The sequence below is a fragment of the Plecotus auritus genome (genome assembly GCF_963455305.1).
Source record: "Plecotus auritus genome assembly, chromosome: 8".
In the NCBI taxonomy this organism is placed as follows: Eukaryota; Metazoa; Chordata; class Mammalia; order Chiroptera; family Vespertilionidae; genus Plecotus; species Plecotus auritus.
This window is the reverse complement of record NC_137782.1, coordinates 118397802-118424458: the sequence shown is the minus strand read 5'-3', so window position 1 is coordinate 118424458 and position 26657 is coordinate 118397802. Positions and strand designations below refer to the sequence as shown.

Here is a 26657-nt window from a genome sequence, read left to right as displayed (position 1 = left end):
CTGCTGGTTTTCCACCCTAAGTTCCAAGATAGGCAAACCAAAGATGAGCACCTTATGTTAGTTGTTCAGAATGACCCTGGACAGGTTAGGATCCAGGGGTGGGCAAACTTTTTGACTCGAGGGCCACAATGGGTTCTTAAACTGGACTGGAGGGCCGGAACAAAAGCATGAATGGAGTGTTTGTGTGAACTAATATAAATTCAAAGTAAAGGAGCGGAGGGGAGAGCAAGAGAACCCTCCGCTCTTTCGGCTCCGTGGGCCGGATAGAACAGCCAAACGGGCCGGATCCGGCCCGCGTGCCATAGTTTGCCCACGGCTGGGGTAGGCAAACATAATTTGTGAATAAGGTCTGCTCCGTGCCTCTGCAATTAGGAACAAGGGCTCCATGCTGATAATGTGGGCTGCTTCAAGACTGCTGCCAAGGTTGGAAACAGATTAGGCAAGGACAAGTAAAGATGCCACAGGCTTTGTTTTTAAGTTTCTTTTTTTCTTCATACAGTATTCATTTGGATAGTGTAAATTTTTTGCTTTCCAGAGTTCTGACAAAGTTGGTTGACTTTTTTTTTTTTTTTTTTCAGTGTTTCTTTGGAGGGCTGAGTGTTTGGAGCTGTCTACTCCACAATTTTGCTGACATCACTCTATAAATATATTTTTTAAAACTATAATTATGTGTAGAATTTTCTTAGCTTAAAAATAGATATTTCCCTACTGTGGTTTAAAGACTTGCATTTTTTAAATGGCTCAGTAGCTATAAAATATTAATTCTGCTATCTCAAAAGAAACTGTTTTGGTCAAATACATCTGGAAAAAGCATATGAAAGGCTCTGAGAAGTTGTAAAGAAACCTATGTATGTTTACTTTAACCAAACATTTCCCAAGTTTATTTCACTTAAGAGCCTTGCTAACTGGTAACATGCATTAGCATTTGAAGAACATCTGTCACTAGGGTAGGACAAGAAAAACAGTCCCAGTGCTTCAGAGCTTTGAAAGCTTTATGATGTTTTACAGCTGTTTTCATAGCTGGGTGTCAGGGAGAGGTGAAGAGGCAGGCATGACAGAGTACTAATTGAGAACAAATATGAGTCATAACCCCTTCTCTCCAGGAGTAATGAGACACAGCTGGAAATATGCAAGACAAGGGGCCTAAGGCCATGTGAGCCATGGGTGCTAACAGCTATCATCATGGGGAGAGGTTACAACCTACCTAGAGTGAACTGCTGCTGAGTGGCTACCACAAGCTAGACAGTGACTTTTACAAAGTAAGCTGTGTTTAAAAACAAAACAAATGAGTTGGTGCTGTGGAATGCTATTCTGAGTACCCTTGACATTATTTTAGGGCACCAAATAGATTCAATCTGTAGTTAATGTGGGAAGAGTGGGAGCCGGTGCCACCAGGGCTGGACCTACATGGAGAGCCTGAGCATAGATGAACACTTTTATTGCAGTTGTTTACACCACTCTTTCCCTTCCCAGCTTGTGGATCCTTTGAGGGCCAGGAGAGGATCCGACTCATCTTTATTTCCAATATGTCCAACAGTTTCGAGGGGAAATGGAATATAAACATGATACTGAGCCAACACTGTTCTTTCCCTGGCCTCAAAGCAGGAATGAAGAATACAGAACCCCTCTAAACAATTAAGACAAGCCCTACATTTAGATCCTTTTACTTAAATGGCTGGAACAGTGGTTATTATTTATTCTGACTGTCCATCCACCCACCTGGATAAATTCTGACTATCCACATAAGATCCAAAATGCCCAGGGACTATGAGCATTTAATTCCAATATCATGCTGTGTGTAAACTAGCCAACAAGGCAATGCTTCTCAACTTGATTTATGGACTCAATGCAATCCCAACCACAATCCCAGCAAGTAAATTTGTGGATGTTGACAGATCAATTCTACTGTTTGTATGAAGAGGTAAAAGACAGAATACCCGACACAATACTGAAGGGGAAAAAACAAAGCTGGAGCACTTGATCTGACTTCAACATTTACTGTAAAGCTACATGAATCAACAGAGTGGAAAGTAAAGACAGTGTGGCATTGGTAAAAGACGAGGCAAATACATCAATGAAGCAAAATAGAGCCTTAAATAGGCCCACATAAATATAGTAAACTGATCTTTGACAAAGGAGCAAGGATAATAAAATGTAGCACAGACAGTCTTTTCAACAAATGGTACTGGAACAACTGGACGTCCACGTGCAAAAATAAAAATCTAGATAAATACCTTAAATGATTCGTAAATATTAAATTAAAATGGATCACAGACCTAAATGTAAAACACAAAACTATAAAACTCCTAGAATATAACATAGGAGAAAATGTAGGTGACCCTGGGTGTGGTGAGGACTTTTATGATCCAACACCAAAGGCACAATCATGAAACAAATAATTGCTAAGTTGGACTTCGGTAAAATGAAGAACTTCTGCTCTATGAAAGACAATGTGAAGAGAATGAGACGAGAAGCCACAGATTGGGAGAAAATACTGGCAAAACACACATCTGATAAAGAACTATTACCCCAAGTACACAAAGAACTCTTAAAACTCAATAATAAGGAAACGAACAATCCAATTCAAAAACCGGCAGAGGGTTTGAGCAAAAAAAAAAAGAGAGGGAGAAAGAATTCATGAACATGGACAACAGTGTGGTAATTGGGGGGGTGGGTAGAGGGAGGAGTGAAGGTGGAAGACGTTATAGGGGGAATAAATGATTATGGAGAAAAATAAAGAAAAATGAGCAAAAGATCTAAAAAGACCCCTCTCCAAAGAAGATCTACAGATAGCAAAAATACAACAAAAAAACAACACACACAAGAAAAGATATTCAACATCATGTCATTAATCATGTCATTAGAGAATGGCAAATTAAAAGTGAAATACCACTACACAGCTGTTAGAACGGTCAAAATCCAAAACACCAAAGCTGCTAAGCATGTAGAGCAGCAGGAACTCTCATACATCGCTGGTAGGAATGCAAAATGGTACAGATAGTTTGGCAGTTTCTTATAAAACTAAACATACTCTTACCATGTGATCCAGAAGTTGTGCTCCTTGGTATTTACCCAAATGAGTTGAAACATATATCCACACAAAAAATCTGCACATGGACATTTACAGCTTTATTCATAGTTGCCAAACTCGAAAGCAACCAAGATGTCCTTCAGTAGATGAATGGATAGTGTGATACATCCAAACAATGGAAATTCAGCAATAAAATGACCTACCAAGCGATCAAAAGACATAGAGAAAACTTATATGCATATTAGTAATGGAAAGAGGCCATTACTAATGTAGCAAACGTACTTCTGTGGTGTGGGAGGTGAATACGCAAAGTGGGAAGTCTGTGCATGTGTTGGGGCAGGAGGTATATGGGAACTCTGTATTTCCCAGTCATTGTGATATGGAACCTGAAACTGCTCTAAAAAATGTTAACTTAAATAAACAAAGTGGATCCTGAAGATAAAATCAAGAGTAATAGGACGGTCCCTGGATTCAAGATTTCCGTTTTACATGGTGAGACTAGAACAGCCTCACTGCAGCGACATCTGAAACTTCAGGATTCTCTCTACAATCTACAAAAACCAACCTGTGATGAGTGGCTGGGTTTTTTCCTGTCTGGTTTACTATACATAAGATTTGGACCACAGGGATCTGGGTTGCATCCTGTGCAAGGTGAGCTCTTTTTCTTATTTGTGAAGATTGAGTGAGATCACGTGTCAAACAAACAGCTTTATAAACTCAAACACAAATATAAATTGCTACTGAATTATTTATAAATGTGACGTAGGAATATTTCAGATGTGTGAGAGTTGATTACAATGCATGGCCACACCATGCCTCTCACTGGTCAGCCCTGGCTTAGAGAAAGCACTTATGGGTAGACCCATGTCCCATGCACCCAAGACAACCAGCTCAAAGCAGGGACAGGCAATCTGAAAAGGTCCTAATCTCATAGCTCTCTGCTCTGGATACAACTTGCAATGGGAGGAAGGGAAGAAAAGCCCACCTATCCTCCCTCTACATAACCTTCAGGACGTTAAAACAGCCATTGAAACAGGACAAAGGGTCATAATTTCCAAGCATCTTTTTAGTTAAACAGATGGCAAAAAGCGCACAGTGGCTCCCATGCTACGTCTGTGAAGGCTGGGGAGAAGCATCTACAGGGTAGAAGCCCTTCTGAGCTTCCAAGTCTTATGCTCTCTTTCCAAATTATTTCCATTATGAAATAATTTGGAAGAGCAAACACCTGAAAAGTTCATTGCACATGACAACCTAAAAGGAGACCAAGTGTTAAAGCAGAAATTTATTAAAATCCATTCACATAGTGTTTTCCAGACAAAAAAATGTACACAGTCCTCAACATCAGGCAATGAACTCTATTCTCAGAAGTGTTTTGCAAGAAGATCAAATTCTTGCCCTCCCTCCAAAAAGATTCTTCCGTTTCTACTCCTGTAAATGATGCATTACATCATGTCCCCAGAACAATCCTTTGAGACCCCAAAACCTCTGCAGAGAGTGAAGAAAACCTTCTCCAGAATGCAAAGCTTCCTCACAGAGGTGTAGTGCAAGAGATACACAAATAGCGGCCGTTCAGCGGAGTGTGCGCACACCTGGCGGGCTGGCCATGGGAGAGCTTCAGGGCGCAGCTGGGCGGGCCTAGCTGCGAAGTGTGGCCAGCCGCGACTGCATGGCCTCGAGCACCTCCTCCTCCTCCTCCTCCTCCTCCTCTGAGGCGGCCGTGGCTCCTGGAGGTTCAGGCTCTGGAAGGGCATCAGTCACTTTACTAGGTGCTTTGCCCAAGGCCCCTGAAAAGAAACAGTGAACAGATCAACAACACGTTGGCTTAAGGACATGCTCCATCCTCGTCCCGCCTTTCAGGCCAGGGTCAGTCTGACAGAGAAAGGGCAATAAAACAAGCTGTTTTGGTTGAGGTTTTGCTCATGATGACAAATGTGCAAATACCAACTTGTAATGACACTGAAGTCATAATAACCATAAAGATTTTTTTCAATATTTTTTAAAATATATTTTATTGATATTTTACAGAGAGGAAGGGAGAGGGATAGAGCCAGAAACATCGATGAGAGAGAAACATCGACCAGCTGCCTCCTGCACACCTCCCACCGGGGATGTGCCCGCAACCAAGGCACATGCCCTCGACCGGAATCGAACCCGGAACCCTTCATTCTGCAGGCCAACGCTCTATCCACTGAACCAAACCGGCTTCGGCAACCATAAAGATTTTGATTTTAAGAATTTTGGTTGTGAATGAACAAACTGAACTACCAAGCACAATAGGGACAGACTCATAAGAGCAGGCAGACAGATCTGGTGGCAGGGGCAGAGGTGTGGAGGGACTAAGCAAAAAAAAAAAAAGAGAGAGAGAGAGAGAGAGAGAGACCTCTTGGACATGGACACCAGTGTGGTGATTGTGGGGGGAGGGGGTGGGAGAGGTGGAGAGGGCATAGAGGGAATAAATGGTGATGGAAAAGATGAAATTTAAAAAAAAGAATTTTGATTCTGAAGCTCTTGATCTAAATTCCTAAACACTATTGAATACTTAATTTTCAAGATTCATGAAGATTTCAAATCTAACTGAATTGTTTCTAAATCTTCAAAAAATGTTTTTCTGGAGTATGGAGTAACTACTCCTCTCTCCCCCAACAAATTAAAACTAATAAAAAAAATAATTAAATCTCACCAATTATATATATTATATCAAACATAAAACTCAGAAAATCCAGAAGTAAAAATAAAGATTGAAAACTCAACTTCTGATCAAGATGGCAGAGTAGATGCTGTACTCGCCTCCTCCCACAATCACATCAAAACTGCAAGTGAATTATAGAACCATCACTGAGAACCCCCTGAAGAGTAGCTGAACAGAATTCACATCTAGCTGAACAGATCTCACAACCACGGTGTGGCAATTAAGAAATGGGAGGGAACCTAGCCCGTGTGGCTCAGAGGTTGAGTGTTGACCCATGCACTAAAAGGTCACCGGTTTGATTCCCAGTCAGGGCACATGCCCATGTTGCAGGCTTGATCCCCAGTGTGGAGTGTGCAGGAGGCAGCTGCTGATTGATGCTGATGTTTCTCTCTCATCGATGTTTCTATCCCTCTCTCCCTCTCTAAAAACATATTTTAAAAAAAGAAAAGAAATGGGAGAGGTATCTCGGCTGCAGAGGTCCCCCTGGAGAGTGAGGGATCTCAGACACAAACCACTTTCCAGTGCTGGGAAGGGAAGTGCCCATAATATCTGGCTGTGAAGATTAGCAGGGATTGCTTCTGAGAAATACGAAGGGCTGCTAGAGACTGAGGTGCTAATTGTATGGGGACCACACAGACTCACTCATTCACATACTCACTGGCTCTAAGTTCCAGCACAGGGTCAGTAGCTTGAAAAGCATCAGGGGTTTATGGGGAGGAGGGGCATGTGGGGAGGAACTAAATTGACTAATTTCAGGGAAAGAGCTGGAGGGATAGGGGAGAAGGCAACTCTCTCCAGGGGTCAAAGTACTAGAAGGTATCAAATTTGTTCTCTCGTTTAAATTGGCTAACACCGCTCACCTTGCCTTGGTGATACCAAAACCCTGCCCCACCCAAGTCCCTTGCCTGGCCTGAGCCTCTTACAGCAGCTCTTTCACACAAGCAGCCCACCTTGGCTCAAGCTACAGACTTTCCCCAAAATCTGTACACCTCACATGAGTGATGGGCACTCTAGACTTGCACTGCAGATTTTTTCAAAGATCCACAAATCCCACACATGTGATGGCTGGCCTCAGCATGCATGTAGCTCCTAAGACCAGCACAAGTGGTAACAGTCTCAACATACACTGTAACTCCTATCAGGTGGCCCCAAGCCTGACATAAGCGGAGCCAGTGTGGCCTATAAAGTAGCTCCAACTAAGCAGCCATAAGCCAGGCAGGCACGAGTCGCAGTTGGCCTGAGCTCACCTCGTAGTGCCCAGCAAAGGGTCCCAAGCCTGGCACAAGTGGCAGCCAGCCTTGGCTCACAGTGTGGCCTTTCTCAAACACCTCCAAACCAACACAAGTGCAGATCACTTTAACTCCTGCCAAGTGGTCCCAAGCCCAGCACAAGTGGTGGCTGACCTTGGCCTGCACCAGAACCGCTCCCAAGAGGCCTCAGGCCCAACAAACCTAGTGGCCAGCTTCAGATTAGACCAGAGCCTGAACCAAATAGCTCCACAACTGACACACCCTAAGGTCAGACTTGGCTGGCACCAGAGCCCCACCAAAGTGACTCCAGCTCTGTGGGATCAGCCTTGCACCACACCTTGTCCATTATACTGGCGGCCAGCACTCACAGCCCGTCAGCCTGAGGGTCAAACCAAACCGCTGACATGCTGGCAACATTCGGGGCTCAACTACAACCTACAAAGGGGACACCCCTGGAGCACCTGGCTTAGAAGACCAAGGAGACTGTGTCAATGAGCCACACAGGACACTTTCTATAAAACTTCACTCTGTCAAGACTGGGAGACATAGCAGATCTACATAATACATAGAAACAAACACAGGGAGTCAGCCAAAATGAGGAGACAAAAAACATGCCCCCAAGGAAACACTAGGACAAAACTTCAGAAAAAGAATTATAAGAAATGGAGACAAGCAATCTACAAGATACAGAGTACAAAACATTGGTTATAAAAATGCTCAATGAATTTGGGAGAAAAATAGATGAACTCATTGAGAACTTCAACAAAGAGATAGAAAACAGAAAAAAGGATATAGATTGAAAATATATTTAAAAAGTAAGAACTGAAAAATACAATAACTGAAACGAATATGCTAGTGGGAATCTACAGCAGATTAGATGAAGCAGAGGAAGAATATACTAGTGAGAAGCTACAGCAGATTAGATGAAGCAGAGGATCAAATCAGTGATCTGGAAGACAAGGCAACATATGCTGCCAAAAGAGACCCACTTTAGATGGAAAGAGACACATAGACTGAAAATAAAGGGATGGAAAAACGTATTTCATGCAAATGTAAATTTAAAAAAAGCTAGGGGTAGCAATACTTATATCAGACAAAATAAGACTTTAAAACCAAGGCTATCACAAAAGACAAAGAAGGTCATTTCACATACAATAGCCAAGATATGGAAGCAACCTAAGTGTCCATCAATACATGACTGGATAAAGAAGATGTGGTACAGCCGAAACCGGTTTGGCTCAGTGGATAGAGCGTGGGCCTGCGGACTGAAGGGTCCCGGGTTCGATTCTGGTCAAGGGCATGTACCTTGGTTGTGGGCACATCCCCAGTGGGGGGTGTGTGGGAGGCAGCTGATCAATGTTCCTCTCTCATCGATGTTTCTAAGTCTCTATCCCTCTCCCTTCCTCTCTGTAAAAAATCAATAAAATATATTTAAAAAAAGAAAAAAGAACAGGGAAAAAACCCAAATAAACCTTATTAACCATCACTCAGAGATAACTACTATTTTTCTATAGATGTGACTTTTACATAAAAATGTATATTTCCAAAGGCTTTTTTCACATAATACATTATGAACATATTTACATGTCACTAATATATTTATTTCTACATTACCCATCACAACTGTAATGTATTCCATTAAAACATATATAACATACTTGACTTAACCAATATTCTGTTATTAGGCATTTAACTTGTTTAGAACTTTTCAATATTATAAACAAGACTATTACAGACATCCTTGAGTTAAATCATTCAGCCATCTTTAATTACTAGGGTAAACTACCAGAAGTCAATCTTTTAGGTCAAGGGCTTTTGATAGCTATTGCCAAATTACTTTCCAGAAATTCTACACCAGTTCAAACTCCCAAATGCAGTTGTGACACCAATACCTCACCTTTCAACTTGAAAACTATAGGAATTAAAAAAAAAAAAACTCTTTATTTCTGTGTCCTAAAAAAGATGTTTATAGATAATGTGCTTATTTTTCAAGAAATAACTTGCACGATCTAAAATTAAAAATGTATAAGTAAGGAAGTTATAGCCTAAAGAAAAAGCTATTAGCTAATTTAGAGAATTCAGGAAGAATGGTCATAAAAGGAGGTGAGAAGGGATGAATGTCAGGGTCATACCTGCTGTAATTTCAAACAGAATTTTGTCAATTTCCATTTCTGCTGCTTCTTCCATTTCTTCCTGGTCTTCCATACTTTCAAAGGTGTCCTCCAACATCTCTTCTATGATCCCTGCCTAAACACAGAATAAACCAGGTCACTTCCAACAGTTAAATCTGTTCTCAAAAGACACCTTTAAGGGCGAGTGCCCAATGAACTTCAGCGTCTCCCAGGCCAGTCCACCCTTCTGAGGGTTAACACACAAGACTGTTGGCCACAGGAAACCCTGGATGCTGCCCTCTCTGCAGAAAGGCAAAGGCTAAAAGGAAACCCTTCTCCAAATTTAGCACCAAGCCTGGATGTGGGCCTCTCATGGCTATCAGCAGAGCTTCACAAAGTACCCCACACTACAACGGCAATGCATGGGGAACAACTTGCTGACAGATAACTGAGTGTTCCGAGCTGTCTTGGCAAGCACCTGCACAAGGCACTTCCTACACCACTTCCTCTGAGGCAGCTCAGGTAATAAGGTCAGAAAACCCCAGATCTGTCACTTACTACCAACATTACTTGTAGGTTACTTGGCAACTTCAAGATTCAGGTTCCTACTGTGTAAAATGGGGATAAAAACAACTATCTCACAGGGTCGCTGGGTGGACTTGTTAGGACAGAATGTGGGATGCACCAATCAATGGCTGGCAGAGGGCTCAGTAACAATATCCTCCTGAGCCCTGTCCAGCAGCAAGGTCCTTGCAAGGCCCCAATCCTGGAATGGCAGGTGTTTACTGCTTTCTATTTGGTTTTCAGCCTCTCCTTCTCTAGTCTAACAGGCACCAGCCACCACAGCCCTCAGGATCCAATCAGTCCACTCCCTGCTTTTGTAAATAAAGTTTTATTGGAACACAGTAACTCTCAGTTGTTTACATATTATGTATGGCTGCTTACCCTGACTGGTTTGGCTCAGTGGATAGAGCGTGAGCCTGTGGACTGAAGGGTCCCAGGTTCGATTCCAGTCAAGGGCATGTACTTGGTTGTGGGCACATCCCCAGTGGGGGTGTTCAAGAGGCAGCTGATCGATGTTTCTCTCTCATTGATGTTTCTAACTCTCTATCCCTCTCCCTTCCTCTCTGTAAAAAAATCAATAAGATATATTTTTTAAAAAAGAAAATTATGTATAGATGCTTTTACACTACAAAGCAGTGTTGAGTAGTTATAACAAAGATGTATGGCCCAAAAAATAGAAATTACATTTAATATCTGGCCCTTCACAGGAAAAAAGTTACCAAAAGTTTGCTGGTGAGGGAGGGAGAATGACCCCCCCATGCCAGCTTCTCTAAATTCCCCCTGGAGCAGACAGAGGAACCTGGGCATTTTCTGTACTCCTGTCGGAGCCTGTAAACTCCAGCTTCCCGAATCCAAAACACTCGTTGCCTGGATTCCAACCTCCCCTAGAGTTCTGGGTACACTTCCACTTCCTCTAAGGGGCACTCTGGCAATCTGACCCAGGCTCTGCCATGCTCAGCTCAGGTGGATTTAACTGATATTAACTACTGCCCCTCTGTCCTCAGTGTCTGGCCACAGTGGTCCATCCATTCCTGCCCAACCCAGCCCTAGCCGTTGCCACTTGCTGAGCGTGACACTTGGTAGGATGCAGGGTTAGCCCAAGGTCACCTTCATCATCTCTTTGGACAGCTCCCGCATGGTGGCCTGGATTTCTGGGATCTTCACAAGAGTCTGCATGGCCTTCATCACTTCTGTGCTCTTCTGCAGGGAACCAGCCACTCGCAAAACCGCTGAAAGAGAAGGACTGCTCAATAGAAGGGACCACAGGATGAAAAAAAGAGAGTAAAATTACAAGCCATTCTAAGAAAAGGAAACAGTAGTCTGTGAATTTCCAAAGCCATTAATGCATCTGCGGAATACACTACTGCATTAGGTGACCAAGAAACTGACTTTTCTAAACTGTGTGCTGCTTTGCTAACACTGAGCATGCACATCAACGGGCCAATACGGAGAGGGACCCGAAGGCCTGCGGCTGACCTTAGGGAAGGAAGCCGGCCAGGAATGACCATGGCATCCATGTGAGTCACACATGTGAGGAACAGCTCTGGACCTGGCCAGGGCCACACTGGAAAACAAGGCTTTAGGCTACCCACATAGTGCTCTTTACAAACCAGCCTGTGGACTACAGCCACTCTGTGAGGAACCTGTTGCTGGTTGTCAGGAAAATGAAAGAAATCAGGATAAGAGGCAGTGAGTATATGTGAGTGTCAATGTAAGATGGCAGACAGTTTTTCCCTAGCAAAAGACAACTTTAAGGGCATCTTTTGGTGTCTTTTGCTAGGGAAAAACTGTGTGTATTCTGAGCTCATATGCATACACACACACACACACACACACACACACACACACACACACACACACTAGTGGCCCGGTGCATGAAATTTGTGCACATTAAAAGGGGATTAATTAGAGGAAATAATTTAATATTGCTATTTGCCCTTTCTCTATAATAGAAGTTCAGAGATGAAAGAAAATTAGTAAAATATATATGAAAACCTTCCTCCTGTCAGAGTCTGGGGCACACCACGGGACCCAGAGTCAAGTCCCCGCCCACCCACATGCGCCTCAAAATCGTGTGAGACCCAGACCCGCCGGCCCCCGCCCCCATTGGGCTAGATCCAGACCTGGCCAGTCCCACCCTTGTCAAGCCCCGCGGGCAGGGGACGTAGCCTCAGGTCCCCTGGCCCAGCACCAGGACGGGGGGCGTGGCCTGAGGTCCCCCAGCCCAGACCGGGGCAGGGGGTGTGCCTTGAGGTCCCCCGTCAAGCCCCGCCAGGTGGGGGACATGGCCTGAGATCCCGTCAAGCCCCGCCAGGCAGGGGGGCGCAGCCTCAGGTCCCCTGTCAAGCCCCGCCAGGCAGGGGGGCACAGCCTCAGGTTCCCTAGCCCGGTGCTGGGGCGGGGGGCACGGCCTGAGGTCCCCCAGCCTGGTGCTGGGGTGGGGGGCGTGGCCTTAAGTCCCCTGTCAAGCCCTACCTGGTGGGGGGCACGGCCTGAGGTCCCCCGGCCTGGCGCTGGGGCGGGGGGAGCAGCCTGAGCTCCCCTAGCCCAGCACCAGGATGGGAAGTGCACCTTGAGATCCCCCATCAAGCCCCGCCAGGCGGAGGGCATGGCCTCATGTCCCCTGGCCTGGCGCCGGTGCAGGGGTTGTGGCCTGAGGTCCCCTGGCCTGGCGCTGGGGTAGGGGGCGAGGCCTGAGGTCTCCGTCAAGCCCCGCTGGGTGGGGGGCGTGGCCTGAGGTCCCCTATCAAGCCCCTCCGGGTGGGGGGTGCGGTCTGAGGTCCCCTGTCAAGCCCAGCCAGGCAGCGGGGTGCAGCCTCAGGTCCCCTGGCCTGGTGCTGGGGCTGAGGCATGGCCTGAGGTCCCCCGTCAAGCCCTGCCGGGCACAGGGTGCAGTCTGAGGTTCCCCGGCCTGGTGCTGGGGTGGGGGTTGCGGCCTGAGTTCCCCCGACCCAGCACTGGGGGTGCACCTTGAGGTCCCCCATCAAGCCCCACTGGGTGGGGAGCATGGTCTGAGGTCCCCTGTCAAGCCCAGCCAGGCAGGGGGGCACAGCCTCACGTTCCCTGGCCTGATGCTGGGGCAGGGGGTGCGGTCTGAGGTCCCCCAGCCTGGCGCTGGGGCGGGGGGAACAGCCTGAGGTCCCCTAGCCCAGCACCAGGACGGGAAGTGCACCTTGAGGTCCCTCGGCCTCAGGTCCCCTGGCCTGGCACTGGGGCAGGGGGCGTGGCATGAGGTCCCCTGTCAAGCCCTGCTGCATAGCCTCAGGTCCCTGCTGATTGCTCATTAAAGCTCCTCATGGGAACTTGGCTTCAGCTGTGGGTGCAACCATCTTTGTGACCGAGTGATGGTCAATTAGCATATTCTCTCTTTATTAGATAGAATATATATATATATATACATATACATATACATATACATATACATATACATATACACACACACACACACACACACACACACACACACACTGACTGGCCAGATTATGATGATCTCTGAACGCATAATAATCTGGCCACTCAGTATATATATGATAGAGGCCCAGTGCATGAATTCGTGCATGGGTGGGCTCCAGCCAGCCTGGCCATGGGGAGGGGACATGGGCAGTTGGCCGGCCTGCCTGCTTGTCGAACTCCAGGTCGAGGGGACAATTTGCATATTAGCCTTTTATTATATAGGATATACACTGAGTGGCCATATTATTATGTGTTCAGAGATCATAATAATCTGGCCACTCAGTGTGTGTGTGTGTGTGTGTGTGTGTGTGTATACACACACACACACACACACACACACACATATATATATCACATACCAATACTTTTTTATCCAATCACCTACTGATACCTAGGTTGCTTAGATATCTTGGCTATTATAAATAACTAGAGGCCTGGTGCACAAAATTCGTGCACTGGGGGGGGTGTCCCTCAGCCCAGCCTGCACCCTCTCCAATCTGGGACCCCTTGGGGTATGTCAGACTGCCCGTTTAGGCCCAATCCTGGTGAGATCGGGACTAAAGGGGCAGTCTGACATCCCTCTCACAATCCAGGACTGCTGGCTCCCAACCGCTTGCCTGTCTGCCAGCCTGACCACCCCCTAACCACTCCCCTACCAGCCTGATCGATGACTAACTGCTCCCCTGCCGACCCGATTGCTCCCAACTGCCCTCCCCTGCCGGCCTGGTAACCCCCAACTGCCCTCCCCTGCTGGTCTGGTCACTCCCAACTGCCCTCCCTTGCTGGCCTGGTTGCCCCCAACTGCCCTCCCCTGCAGGCCTGGTCCCCCCCAACTGCCCTCTGCTGCTGGCCCGATTGCCCCCAACTGCCCTCCCCTGCCGGCCCGGTAACCCCCAACTTCCCTCCCCTGCTGGTCTGGTGGCCCCCAACTGCCCTCCTCTGCTGGCCCAGTTGCCCCCAACTGCCCTCCCCTGCAGGCCTGGTCCCCCCCCCCAACTGCCCTCCCTTGCCAGCCATCTTGTGGTGGCCATCTTTGACCACATGGGGGTGGCCATCTTGTGCGATGGTGTGAGGGTCAATTTGCATATTACATCTTTATTATATAGGATTATATAGGATTCTGCAATGAACACAGGGCTGTATATATCTTTTCAAATTAGTGTTTTTGTTTTCTTTGTATATATATATATCAAGAAGTGGAATTGCTAGGTGATACGGCAGCTCTATTTTTAGTATTTTGAGGGAATTCCACAGTTAACCACAGTGGCTGCACAAATTTACACAAGAGTTTGCTTTTCTCCTCATCCTCCTCAGCATTTATTTGCTGATTAAAAATTTTTTAAAAAATATATACATTTTTATTGATTTCAGAGAGGAAGGGAGAGGGAGAGAGATAGAAACATCAATGATAAGAGAGAATCATTGATCAGCTGGCTCCTGCAAGCCCTTACTGGAGATCGAGCACGCAACCTGGGTATGTGCCCCTGACTGGAATTGAACCCTTCAGTCCACTGGCTGACACTCTATCCACTGAGCCAAACCAGCGAGGGCTATTTGTTGATTTTTTTATAGCCATTCTGACAGTTGTGAGGTGATCACTCACTAATGTGTATTTTCCTGACGAGTTATGCTGAGCATCTTTTCATGTCTGTCGGCCATCTGTACGTGCTCTTTGGAGAAATGTCTACTCAGGTCGTCTGCCCATTTTTAAATTGGACTTTTTTTTGGTGTTAACTCGTACGAGTTCCTTATAGATATTGGATATTAACTCCTCACTGGGTGTATCATTTGCAAATATCTTTTCTCATTCAGTTGCCTGCCTGTCTTTTTGTTTTGTTGATGGTTTCCTTTGCTGTGTAAAAACTTTTTAATTTGGTGTAGCCCCATTTGTTTTTTTTTTTTCTATTGTTGCCATTGCCTGAGGAGACATAAAAGATATTATAGTTAATGTCAGAGATTTTTTGGTTGTTGTTTATCCTCACCCAAGGATATTTTTCCCCATCTTATGTTTAAGTCCTTTATCCATTTTGAGTTTATTTTTGTGTATAGTGTAAGTTAATGGTCTAGTTTCATTTTTTTGCAAGTATCTGTCCAATTTTCCCAACACCATTTATTGAAGAGACTGTCTTGATTCCATTGTATGTTCTTGCCTCCTTTGTCAAATATTAATTGAGCATAGTGGTTTGGGTCAATTAGAATATTATATTTTAAAAACAAACATATACTAGAAAATAAGTGGCACACAGAATTAACAATAAATACTGTACTTGTTAAATGAGCTTAAAAAGCAATCAATCACCCGGCTAGTGTGGCACAGTGGTTGAGCGTCTACTTATGAACCAGGAGTTCAGGTTTGGACTCCCGGTCAGAGCACATGCCCGGGTTTCAGGCTCGATCCCCAGTAGGGGGCATGCAGGAGAGGGCCAATTAATGATTCTCTCTCACCATTGATGTTTCTATCTCTCTCTCCCTCTCCTAAATCAATAAAAATATATTTAAAAAATAAAAAGCAATCAATCTACAAAGAAAGAAAGAATTATTTATTGGCTGATAGTCACAGAAAGATGTTAGTTTGAAATAGAAATTGCTATCTAAAATTGCCAAAAACCAAAGTATTCAAAGTATTATCTTATATTTTATCAAAATGTGAACTATTAATTATATACTTAAAAATGAATACAATGAAAAATTTTATACTATATATTTCACAATAAAAAAGAATCTTTAAAATAAAAAAACATTAAATAGAATTATAGAAAATAGCTAACAATTAAAATTAAAAATTACACAAAAGGAATCATGAAATAAAATAAGCAGAGCTTCATGGTTACAGCTCTTTCTACTAAGCCTCTCTTCTACCCACTCCCAGACCTTTCTCTGGGTCTTCGTGTTCCAGGCTCTCCAACTCAGGATCTCTCCACATGTTCCTCCCTCCCTCAGTGTGCAGTGCAGGGCCCAACTGACAGCTCTACAGGGGGGACCTGATAGAGATGGGTTTTTTTTACAAAAATACAATATGACTCATAAATTTACAGGTCACCCTTGTGCAGGGGTCATGCTAATCTTCTAGATATAGTTCCAACTTTTGTGTATATGCTGCCAAAGAGAGCACTAGATCTCTTTTTTTTATTTGGAGGTGGACTTACGATTTTATTTTTGGTGCCTAGCATGGTGTCTGAGACAGCTGACATCCAAATTTTTGTTAAATAAACCAAGGAATGAATTTAAAAGCCAATAGGAAAAACTATCATATTCAAATTGGCAAAAAAAAAAGTTAAACTTCTTAGTGTCTTAATAGCAAACAACACTGAGGTGGTTTTATAGAGACTCAAAGGCTCCTACATATAATGATATATTTAGTATTAGGTTAGAAATAGGTTTATCGTTTTTTGTACTGACCATAAAAATTCTAGAATGTTTCTTTATAGAAATAAATAAAACAATAACCACTTTTGCCCAGTTGGTGTGGCTCAGTGGTTAAGCATCAACCCATGAACCAAGAAGTCATGGAGTTGATTCCCAGCCAGAGCACATGCCCAGGTTGTGGGCTCGATCCCCGTAGAGGGCATGCAGGAGGCAGCCAATTAATGATTCTCATCATTGATGTTTCTATGTTCCTCTCTCTCTCTCTCTCCCTTCCTCTGAAATCAATAAAAATATATATTTTTTAAAAAAGTGGGATCAACAGTAAAAATGCAGCTCCTTGGCAGCAAGGGTCCAGCAGAGCAACACACTCAAACTAGACTTTTTAAGTTGGCTCTTTAAAAGCCAACTTAAACATGGCAATTACAAACAGAGGAATAAAGTTTTAAGAAAATATGGAATCTTACAATAACATTTCACAATAATGACAAGTGAAAGCTAAGAGAAGAGAAGCAGTATTAACATCATTTGAGCAATAAGATAGCTCTTCCTTATAACAAAGTTAAGAAAAACAATGAAATGATAAATGATATACAAGGAAATATCCAATAAAGAAAAAACATAAAAAGAAAAAGAAGGAGTATAAACTTTCTGTAATATGGGGAACCCAAACCAAAGGCCATAAAAGGGATTTATAGTCATGCAAAATACTAGAACCTTGCACATTTGAAAAACTTACAAAATTTAAATTTACTAGAGGCCTGGTGCACGAAATTCATACATGGGTAGGGTCCCTAGGCCTGGTTGGCGATCAGGGCCAATTGGGGCCTTCCGGCTGCCGGCCAGGGCCTTCCTCTGGGTGCTGGCCAAGGCCTTCCTTCATTCCGCACCACCCTCTGGTGGTCAGCGCACATCAGAACGAGCAATCGAACTCCTGGTCTCCCCGTCGAACTCCCGAGAGGACACTTTATATTACATATTAGCCACATAGATAGATAGATAAGATAGATAAGATAGATAGACAGATATGCTACAAGCTGAAAAAATAATCTGAAGTTGTTTATGCAAAAGCTCAAAAGGGTGAGTTGAAGCCATAAATGCAGGCCCGAGTTTCTCATCAATGGCAAGATTGATGGTTTGGGTTGGTAGCTCTTTGTTGTAGGTGGCTGTTTTATGTATTTTTGGATGTTTACCAGTATCCTTGGCTCCTACTCATGAGATGCCAATGATAACATCTCCCTACCCCAGTTGTGACAACCAAAAATGTCTCCAAACACTGCCAAATTTCCCTTAAGGGCAAAACTGCATTGATCTAGGCTGTAAGAGCTATTGCCACTGGAATTAAATTTAGCTTTGAGCATCTCAACAGCTATGGCACAAGATGAATAATGTTTGGGCAGAAGGACACTCACTGATAGAAGCATATGCTTCACTGGGAAAGATAATTTTTCCCAGCACTAGGTTTTAAAATGATCATCTGATCACAATCTTTACTGACTGTACCAGCAACTGTATAGAAGTTATAGAAATATTCTTAATATGGCTGATTATTATCTATTAAATAAAGCAAAGGAATACTATCAAAACATAGCTCAGTAAAGGCATTTCTGTGGGAATCAAAGCTAAGGTGGGAGGGGTGTAGCCTTCTGATTATCTAGGTGCTAAAAGGACAGGACTTTAAACTTCTAGAGGAAATGACCTTCTTGTGCCACTCTCACTTCAATGCCAGCTGTTTGTTCTTACACTCTATTTACAGATGAATAAAAACAGCATTCGTAAGAGTAACAACTAAAACTGAACATGAAACAAATGAAAACAATCAATTTATTAGGGAGGTGGATGTTTTTCACCCTTTAAAACATTTCAGTGTTGTATTTTGTTTGTGCAAGGGAAAATATTTTATTGGAAAAAGATAATTATGCACTATACAATTTGAATTTGTCAAAGTTTTAAAGAAAAACATTTAAAACCACTAAATAAATACTACTATGGACAATACATAACACAGATATATATTTATTTTAGAAGATTATTGCCTATCAAGTCTTAAAAACAGTGAATTTTAATCTTTTATATGCTAGAAGACAGTTAAATGTTTAATGCCAAATAAAGAGAAAAGTCTGTTCCTATTTTCTTAAGGGCTTGGAGTTGCAGACCTGGGTAATAAATACTGTACGTGCGCGCATGTGTGTATATATATATCCTCCTATATAATAAAGAGGTAATATGCAAATTAACCCTCATAACCTCACAAGATGGCTGCCTACAACCAGGCAGGCAGGGGGGTTAGTGAGGGAAGACCAAACAAATGAACAGCAGGTTGCGTGAGGCAATCAGGCCAGCAGGGGGGTTAGTGAGGGATGACCAAATGACTGAACAGCAGGCTGCGTGGGGCAACCAGGCCGGCTGTGAGGGGCGACCAGGCCGGCAGGGAGGGCAGTTGGGGGCAACCAGGCCAGCAGGGGGGACAGTTGGGGGTGACCAGGCCGGCAGAGAAGGGCAGTTAGGGGCAACCAGGCCAGCAGAGGGGGGGCAGTTAGGGGTGACCAGACCAGCGGGGGGGGGGGCAGTAAGAGGCAACCAAGCCGGCTGGGGGGGGGGGGGCAACCAGGCCAGCAGGGGGGACAGTTGGGGGTGATTAGGCTGGCAGGGGAGGCAGTTAGGGGTGACCAGGCTGGCAGAGGGGGGCAGTTGGGGGCAACCAGGCCGGCAGGGGGGGCAGTAAGGGGTGACCAGGCTGGTGGGGGTGGGCAGTTAGGAGCAACCAGGCTGGCAGGGAGGGGGCAGTTGGGGCGACCTGGCTGGCAGGGGGGACAGTTAGGGGCAATCAGGCCGGCAAGCAGAGGCAGTGAGGGGCGATCAGGCCAGCAGGGGGGGCCAGTTAGGCGCAACCAGGCAGGCAGGCAGGATTGTGAGAGGATGTCCTAGTGCCAGTTGAGGCCTGATTCCCGGGATTGGGCCTAAACCAGCAGTCAGACATCCCCCAAGGGATCATGGAGAGGGTGCAGGCTGGGCTGAGGGGACCCCCCGTGCCTGAATTTCGTGCACTGGGCCTCTAGTATACTAATAAAAGCCTAGGTGGTCCTTGCACTCACATCGTCATAAGATGGCTGGCAGGGGAGGGTAGTTGTGGGTGATCAGGCCGGCAGGGGAGGGCAGTTGAGTGCGAACAGGCCAGCAGGGGAGGGCAGTTGGGAGAGACCAGGCCTGCAGGGGAGGGCAGTTGGGGGGGGGGAACCAGACTGGCAGGAGTGGGCAGTTGGGGGTGACCGGGCTGGCAGGGGAGGGAAGTTGGGGCCGATCGGGCCAGCAGGGGAGGGCAGTTGGGGCAATTGGGTCGGCAGGCAGAAGTGGTTAGGGGCACTCAGACAGGCAGGCAGGTGAGTGGTTAGGAGCCAACAGTCTAAGATTATGAGAGGGATCCCAGATTAGAGACGGTATAGGCCAGGTTAAGGGGCACCCTACCCCGTGCACGAATTTCGTGCACCGGGCCTCTAGTGTATGTGGACACACACACACACACATACACTAGAGGCCCGGTGCACGAAATTCGTGCATGGGGTCGTGTGTCCCTCAGCCCGGCCTGTACCCTCTCCAATCTGGGACCCCTCGAGGAATGTCCGACGGCCCTTTTATGCCAGTCGGACATCCCTGACTGCTCGCCTGCCTGCCTTCCTGATTGCCCCTAACCACTTCTGCCTGCCAGCCTGATCACCCGCTAACCACTCCCCTGCCAGCCTAATTGATGCCTAACTGCTCCCCTGACAGCCTGTTTGCCCCTAACCGCCCTCCCCTGCAGGCCTGATTGCTCACAACTGCCCTCCCCTGCTGGCCATCTTGTGGCGACCATCTTGTGTCCACATGGGGGCAGCCATATTGTGTGTTGGATATTACTAGTTGGATATTACTATTTGCATATTACTCTTTTATTAGATAGCATAAAATGAAATACTGTTAGACTGAAAAAAGCAAACTGCATATTGGTCCCAGTGGTACGGGTGGGTAAGAGGCCAAGACAGGGGAATTAGTGAACATTCACTTTTTATTTTGTGTATTTGTTTATTGTATTGGCTGCTTTATATATTCTAGGATGTTTAGCAGCATCCCTGGCTTCTCCTCACTAAATGCCAACAGCAACATTCCTCCTTCCCCAGTTCTGACAACCAAAAATGTCTCAAAGCTTCCAAATGTCCCCTGAAGGGCAAACCTGCCGCCCGCTGGGAATCACTGACTAAGCCAGAAGAGCTACTGCAACTGGAATTAAAGTTACAGCCAGCCTATATAACTTTTAAGTTAAAAATACTAATAAATTATTTAAAATGTGCTTTGATTAACAAATCAGTTTAAATTTCATAAATGTGATGTTTCATCTCAAAGTTCCATACTTTGTACACTCACTTTCAAGTACTCCAATCAAAGCATGGAATGAAACAAAGAAAGAGAGAAGGAAACCACAACAGGTGGCTTGGAGAGGTACTGCCCTGTCTGGCCCTCCCTTTACTGCCCCTCTAGACACTCTGCCCCCAGAACTCAAGGGCTTAGAGCTCCATTCAGTCCCTGCCACCAGGGCCCACCATGGCTGAGCACCCAGGCCTGCCCTACCTTTTTATTTTTATTGTGGCAAAACATTTATAACATAACTTTTACAGTTTTAAATGTACAGTTCAGTGGCATTAAGTACATTCACGTTGTGCAACATCACCACTATCCCTCCAGAACTTTTCTCAAACTTCCCAAACAGAAATTCTGTACCATTAACTTTCAACTTCCTAACTCCCTCCTCCCTCCAACTCCTGGTACCACCATTACACTTTCTGTCTTTATGAATTTGACTATTTTAGGTACCTGATAGGAGTGGAATCATAGTATTTGTCCTTTTGTGACAGGTGTATTTCACTTCACATAATGCCTTCAAGGTCTAGCCATTTGTAATGTGTGTTAAAGCTGGAAAATATTCCATTTTTTGTATAAACCACATTTTATCTCTTCATCCTTCAATGAACACTGGGGCTGCCTTTACCTTTTGCCCATTGTGAATACGCTGCTAGGAACAAGGGTGAACAATTACCTGTTTGAATCCCTGCTTTCAATTCTTTTGATTGTATACCCAGCAGTGGAATTGCTAGATTATATGGTAATTCTATATCCTGCCCCACCTTTGAACCTCTCTCTTTACTTTCTCCCCTCAATCAAAACATACTCATCATCTCTTATTCTGTGGGAAGCTGCTGTCAGAAAGCTTCACTTGGAAAGCATATGATAATGACAATGTATTCACAGCTGACAAGGCTTAGCATATCACCCCTCCCAGGGACATCTGCATTTTAGAAAAAGGAATGACTGCATCAAAATGGTGGGTTTTCAAAGCAGCAACAGGCCAAGGGGTAGGATGGGGTACATCTGAAGCAAGACCTCTCAGGAACTCTCATTACACGATTTCTAATTTTCTCCTTTCTCATTCCCTAAATGTAGACTCCTCCCTCTTGCCTGTCCCAAGTCCTGTCCTCACGTACCTTCTCTGTTGTATTTAATTTATCAACAAGCAACACCCTATTATAAACCCTCTCAATTCTCTCCCTGGGGGTTCCTCTCACCAGGTAGTGTATTGGTGCTGGGGAAGCCAGGTGATCCTCATCCAACGATCTGGACCACCCAACAGAGTCTCCTTTCTCTCCTAGGCCTCTTCCTCTCCCTAGGTTTCCAGTGTCTTAATGGCCCTGCAGTCTTTCCATGTTCAAGGTTTGGCGCATCTCTGGCTTGTTTATACCTTCACCAAGTCCCACTTACTAGTACTCTGCATGCAGAACAGTTCCTCCTCTAGTCCTCTCTTCCACGCCATCCCAATGGACTGACATACTCAGGCTCTGCCCACCACCTCCCAGGTCCCACTGCCCCACTTGCTGCATCTGCAGTCTGTGCTTAAGTGTGCCAAGGTTCTCCACTGCCTACGAAATGAAATGACAATTCCTCAGCTTAACTCTCAGCTTGACTCCAAATTACCTTTGCAGCTTTACCTCCCACTGCTCCCCTTAATGCACTCTCATCAAACTGAATCAAGTTCAGTTGGCTGAACACAGCTTGAAATACTTCACCTGAGCCTTTGTGCACCCTAGTTCCTCTACTCAGCTGCCTCCCTGATTCTCCCCAAAATACTTTTCCTCTGAACTCCCACTGTATTTTATCTGCTCCATAGCCACAGGGCATCTCAATTTGAACGTGTCTCTAAGAACTCTTGCTTTTAATAGCTGTAAAAACTGCCTTCTTACCCTAGCCGGTTTGGCTCAGTGGATAGAGCGTGGGCACGCAGACTGAAGGGTTCCAGGTTTGATTCCATTCAAGGGCACGTACCTGGATTGCAGGCTCGATCCCCAGCCCTGGTCAGGGTGCATGAGGAAGGCAACTAATCGATGTGTCTCTCTCACATTGATGTTTCTCTCTCTGTCTCTTCCCCTCCCTTCCACTCTCTCTAAAAATCAATGGAAAAATATCCTTGAGTGAAGATTAACAAAAAATAAAAAAACCCATCTTCTTCACTTCCCTGCTCATCCTTACTGGCCATCAACTTGAGAGTTGGGGTACCCAACCTCCCAGACCTTCCTTCAGAGTGGAGTACACTATTGTTTTTGCCCCATGACCATTACACATACTGACACTCTAGTTGGAACATCCCACCAACACATACACTTAATTGCTCCTCCTCCTTCAGGTTTCATCCGTGTCTTAAGGAGCCACCTTTGACTGCATTTCCCTTTTACAGTCTCCTAGTGCTTAACACAATTATAAATATACATGTATTTTATTACTTTACTAAAGTTATCCAATGATTTGCTTTTCACCCCATACCTAGAGGGCAACACTGTGCCTATAATGTTCACTGTTTTATCTCCAGTGCCCAGCAATATATATGGTACATAATAGGGGCTAAAAGAATGTATTTATTAAATTTATTAAAACATTTTGCTCTTTGTAGCTTAGTTTAATTGCTGAAGAGACTGGAGAAGGTTCTCATGAAGCTTACACTTAATCCAACCTCCCCCATTTCCCCTCTCTGCCTCCCTCTCTCTTCTCTCTTTTTTTAAAAAAACACATTTTTATTTATTGCAGAGAGGAAGGGAGAGGGAGAGAGAGAGAGATAAAAACATCAATGATGCGAGAGAATCATTAATCAGCTGCCTCCTGCACACCCCCACTGGGGACCGAGCGTACAACCTGAGCATGACCTGGTTCATAGGTCAACCCTTAATCACTGGGCCATGCCCGCCGGATTCTCTTGCTTTCTTAAAAAAGGAGAGAGAGATAGGGAAGAGGGAGCTCTGAGAACCAATGCAAGGAACAAAAAAAAAAATTTTTAAGAAAACCGTCAAAAATAAGGGACGATACTGCATTCATGAAATAAGAATAGGATTTTTTTTTAAGGGAACTATCACAGAACTCTTTCCTGTAAATAAAAATTAAGCTAGCCAAAACAAAAAATTCAAGAGAATAAATGGAATATAAAGTTGAGGAAATTTCTCAGGAAGTAGAAAACAAAGACTAAATTGATAACAATGATAATAATATTTAGAACCTACAATATCTAGCAATTACCATGTGCCAGGCACTAAATTAAGCCTCACACTATGAGGAAGGTACTATTATTATTCTCAAAATAGAAAAATAGGAAACCTAACAAATTAAAGGACCAATCTAGGAAATTTAACAACTGACTAAAATCTTTTGCTTTCATTTAAAAAAACCCACACAACAAACAGAATAATGCAGTGAGTGGAAAAGAAATGATCACAAATCCCAGAACTGAAAGACCAAGGAACATAAGGGGTAGAACCCTTATCTTTTAGAAATCCATGTGCAAACATTTACAACTGAAATTACATGATGTCTTGATTCCTAAAGGAGAATATAGGGAGTAGGTGGGGATGCAGATGAAGTAAGAGCAGCCAAGATTTTTGTATGGCATATTAATTTTGATATACTCATTAAGACATGAGTGGAGATGCCAACTATACAGTTAGTGATGAAGTCAGGCTGAAGACAAAGCTTCAAATAACAGCATTTAAAGGCACGAGGCTAGATGAGATCATGAGGATAGAAGATGGAAGAGAGCAGAGGACCAAAACAGAGCCTTATAGCCCTTTAACATTTAAAGATCGAAGAACAGATATTTTACTTTTCAGTTGTGATAGAACCATAGGGTAATATACATTTTAAAAAACAACATATTGTTAGGAATGTATATTTAAAGGGTAATGAGCTCTTGACTTATGTGCAGTACCTGAGAAAGCTTTTGTCATGTTTACCACTGAAAGTACATGCTATGGGAGAAAAGATTTTTTTTTTCACATAAATTAATGGTGATCTGTGAGTTATAATTGCTTGAAAAGATTTTTTGGAGTCAGTACACAGGGAGAAAAGGTGACAGAAGAGAGTGATAAAGTTCACTAGTTCCCAGAGATGTTAAACAAGGTAACACTTCTTAAAGCTTAAAAAGTTTGACTATAAAAAGATATGGAAAAAAGAACTCTCATCTGCTGCTGAAATATAAATTAGTAAAACCTCTGTAGAGAGCAATTTTGCAATTCTAGAATAACTTAAATCCAGCTATTCCACTCTGCATATACAATTGTTCTAAAGAAACCACTTGACGTGTGCAAGAGTGAAGAGACATTCACAGCAGTACTGTTAGTAACAGCAAAAACTGGAAATAGCCTAAATGCTCATCAATGGGGGAAACAAAAATAAAATATGACACATCCATATAATGGAATACCATCCACTAGTTAAAATACATATTTATCATTGAGTATATTTCAAAAGTACAACGATACATGGTACAAAGATACCGAATGGTGTATATAATAAAATACCATTTATACAAATTTTAAGATTCATGATACTGGTTTCCTCTAGGGAGGTTGAGAGAGAAGGGAATGGAATTGGAAAGGTATATTAAAGGAGCTTCAAGTTTAGTAATAATATTTTATAATATAAAAACTGAGGCAAATATAACAAAATATCAAATTTTATTGGTTCTAGGCAATAGGTACATAGTCTCCACTATATTATCCTGTGTACTTTTAACTTTGCAATTGGGGGAAAAAAGAGACTATGCATACAGTGCTCTATTCCTAGGTGGGGTAGGGGAGAGAAGGCTCAATAAGCAAAATGTTTTCTGATGTTGATTCAGTAATGAAAATAATGAAAAATTTTAAAATAAGATTCTCATGGTCAACTGAACATGCATTTTTTCAGCATGTTGCATAAAAATAGGGAATATGAAAATAGGGAATAAACATGAAACTTTCAAAGCTGGCTGTAAAAGGCAAGAGTATTTACTTGAGTTTTCAAAATGACAGATAAGCCCAACCTGTGTGGCTCGGTGGTAAGCATTGACCTATAAACCAGGAGGTCACAGTTCGATTCCTGGCCAGGGTACATATCTAGTTTATGGGCTCAATCCCCAGTAAGGGGTTGCAGGAGGTAGCCAATCCATGATTCTCTCTCATCATTGCTCTTTCTATCTCTCTCTCCCTCTCCCTTCCTCTCTGAAATCAATAAAAATATATATTTTTAAAAATGACATAAGATTGCCCTAACCGGTTTGGCTCAGTGGCTAGAGCAGCCTTGGGCAAACTACGGCCCGCGGGCCGGATCCGGCTGTTCTATCCGGTTCTCTTGCTCTCCCCTCCACTCCTTTACTTTGAATTTATATTAGTTCACACAAACACTCCATCCATGCTTTTGTTCCGGCCCTCCGGTCCAGTTTAAGAACCCATTGTGGCCCTCGAGTCAAAAAGTTTGCCCACCCCTGGGCTAGAGCGTCGGCCTGGGGACTGAGGGGTCCCGGGTTCGATTCCGGTCAAGGGCATGTACCTTGGTTGCGGGCACATCCCCAGTGGGGGTGTGCATGAGGCAGCTGATCGATGTCTCTCTCTCATCGATGTTTCTAACTCTCTATCCCTCTCCCTTCCTCTCTGTGAAAAATCAATAAAATATATTTTTTAAAAAAATGACATAAGATTAAACTATTTCTTCATGGTACTGAACACTTGGCTCGTTCAAAGGCATAGAGAGAAGTGATATATCCAGTATTTAAAGAGCCTAAATACATTACTCTAGGGCTGAAATAACAGTTTTTTGTTTTTTTAATATATTTTATTGATTTTTTTACAGAGAGGAAGGGAGAGGGAGAGATAGTT

General features: G+C 44.1%; 1 protein-coding gene across 4 annotated transcripts in view; it reads right to left on the bottom strand.

The window, feature by feature from the left end:
* Positions 1-1982: 1982 nt before the first annotated feature.
* The window catches only part of CHMP3 (charged multivesicular body protein 3), a 50637-nt gene continuing 25962 nt past the window's right edge, over positions 1983-26657 (bottom strand). For 3 of the 4 annotated variants that reach the window (XM_080686497.1, XM_080686500.1, XM_080686499.1), the window contains 3 exons: positions 10753-10874; positions 9103-9217; positions 4294-4815 (listed from right to left, as the gene is read on the bottom strand). In XM_080686497.1, coding sequence (XP_080542623.1) covers positions 4667-4815; positions 9103-9217; positions 10753-10874 — 386 coding nt within the window. In that variant the 3' untranslated portion in view covers positions 4294-4666. Of the gene's footprint in view, positions 3231-4293; positions 4816-9102; positions 9218-10752; positions 10875-26657 lie in introns of those variants that run through there. The other variant, XM_080686498.1, reaches the window with a different exon arrangement.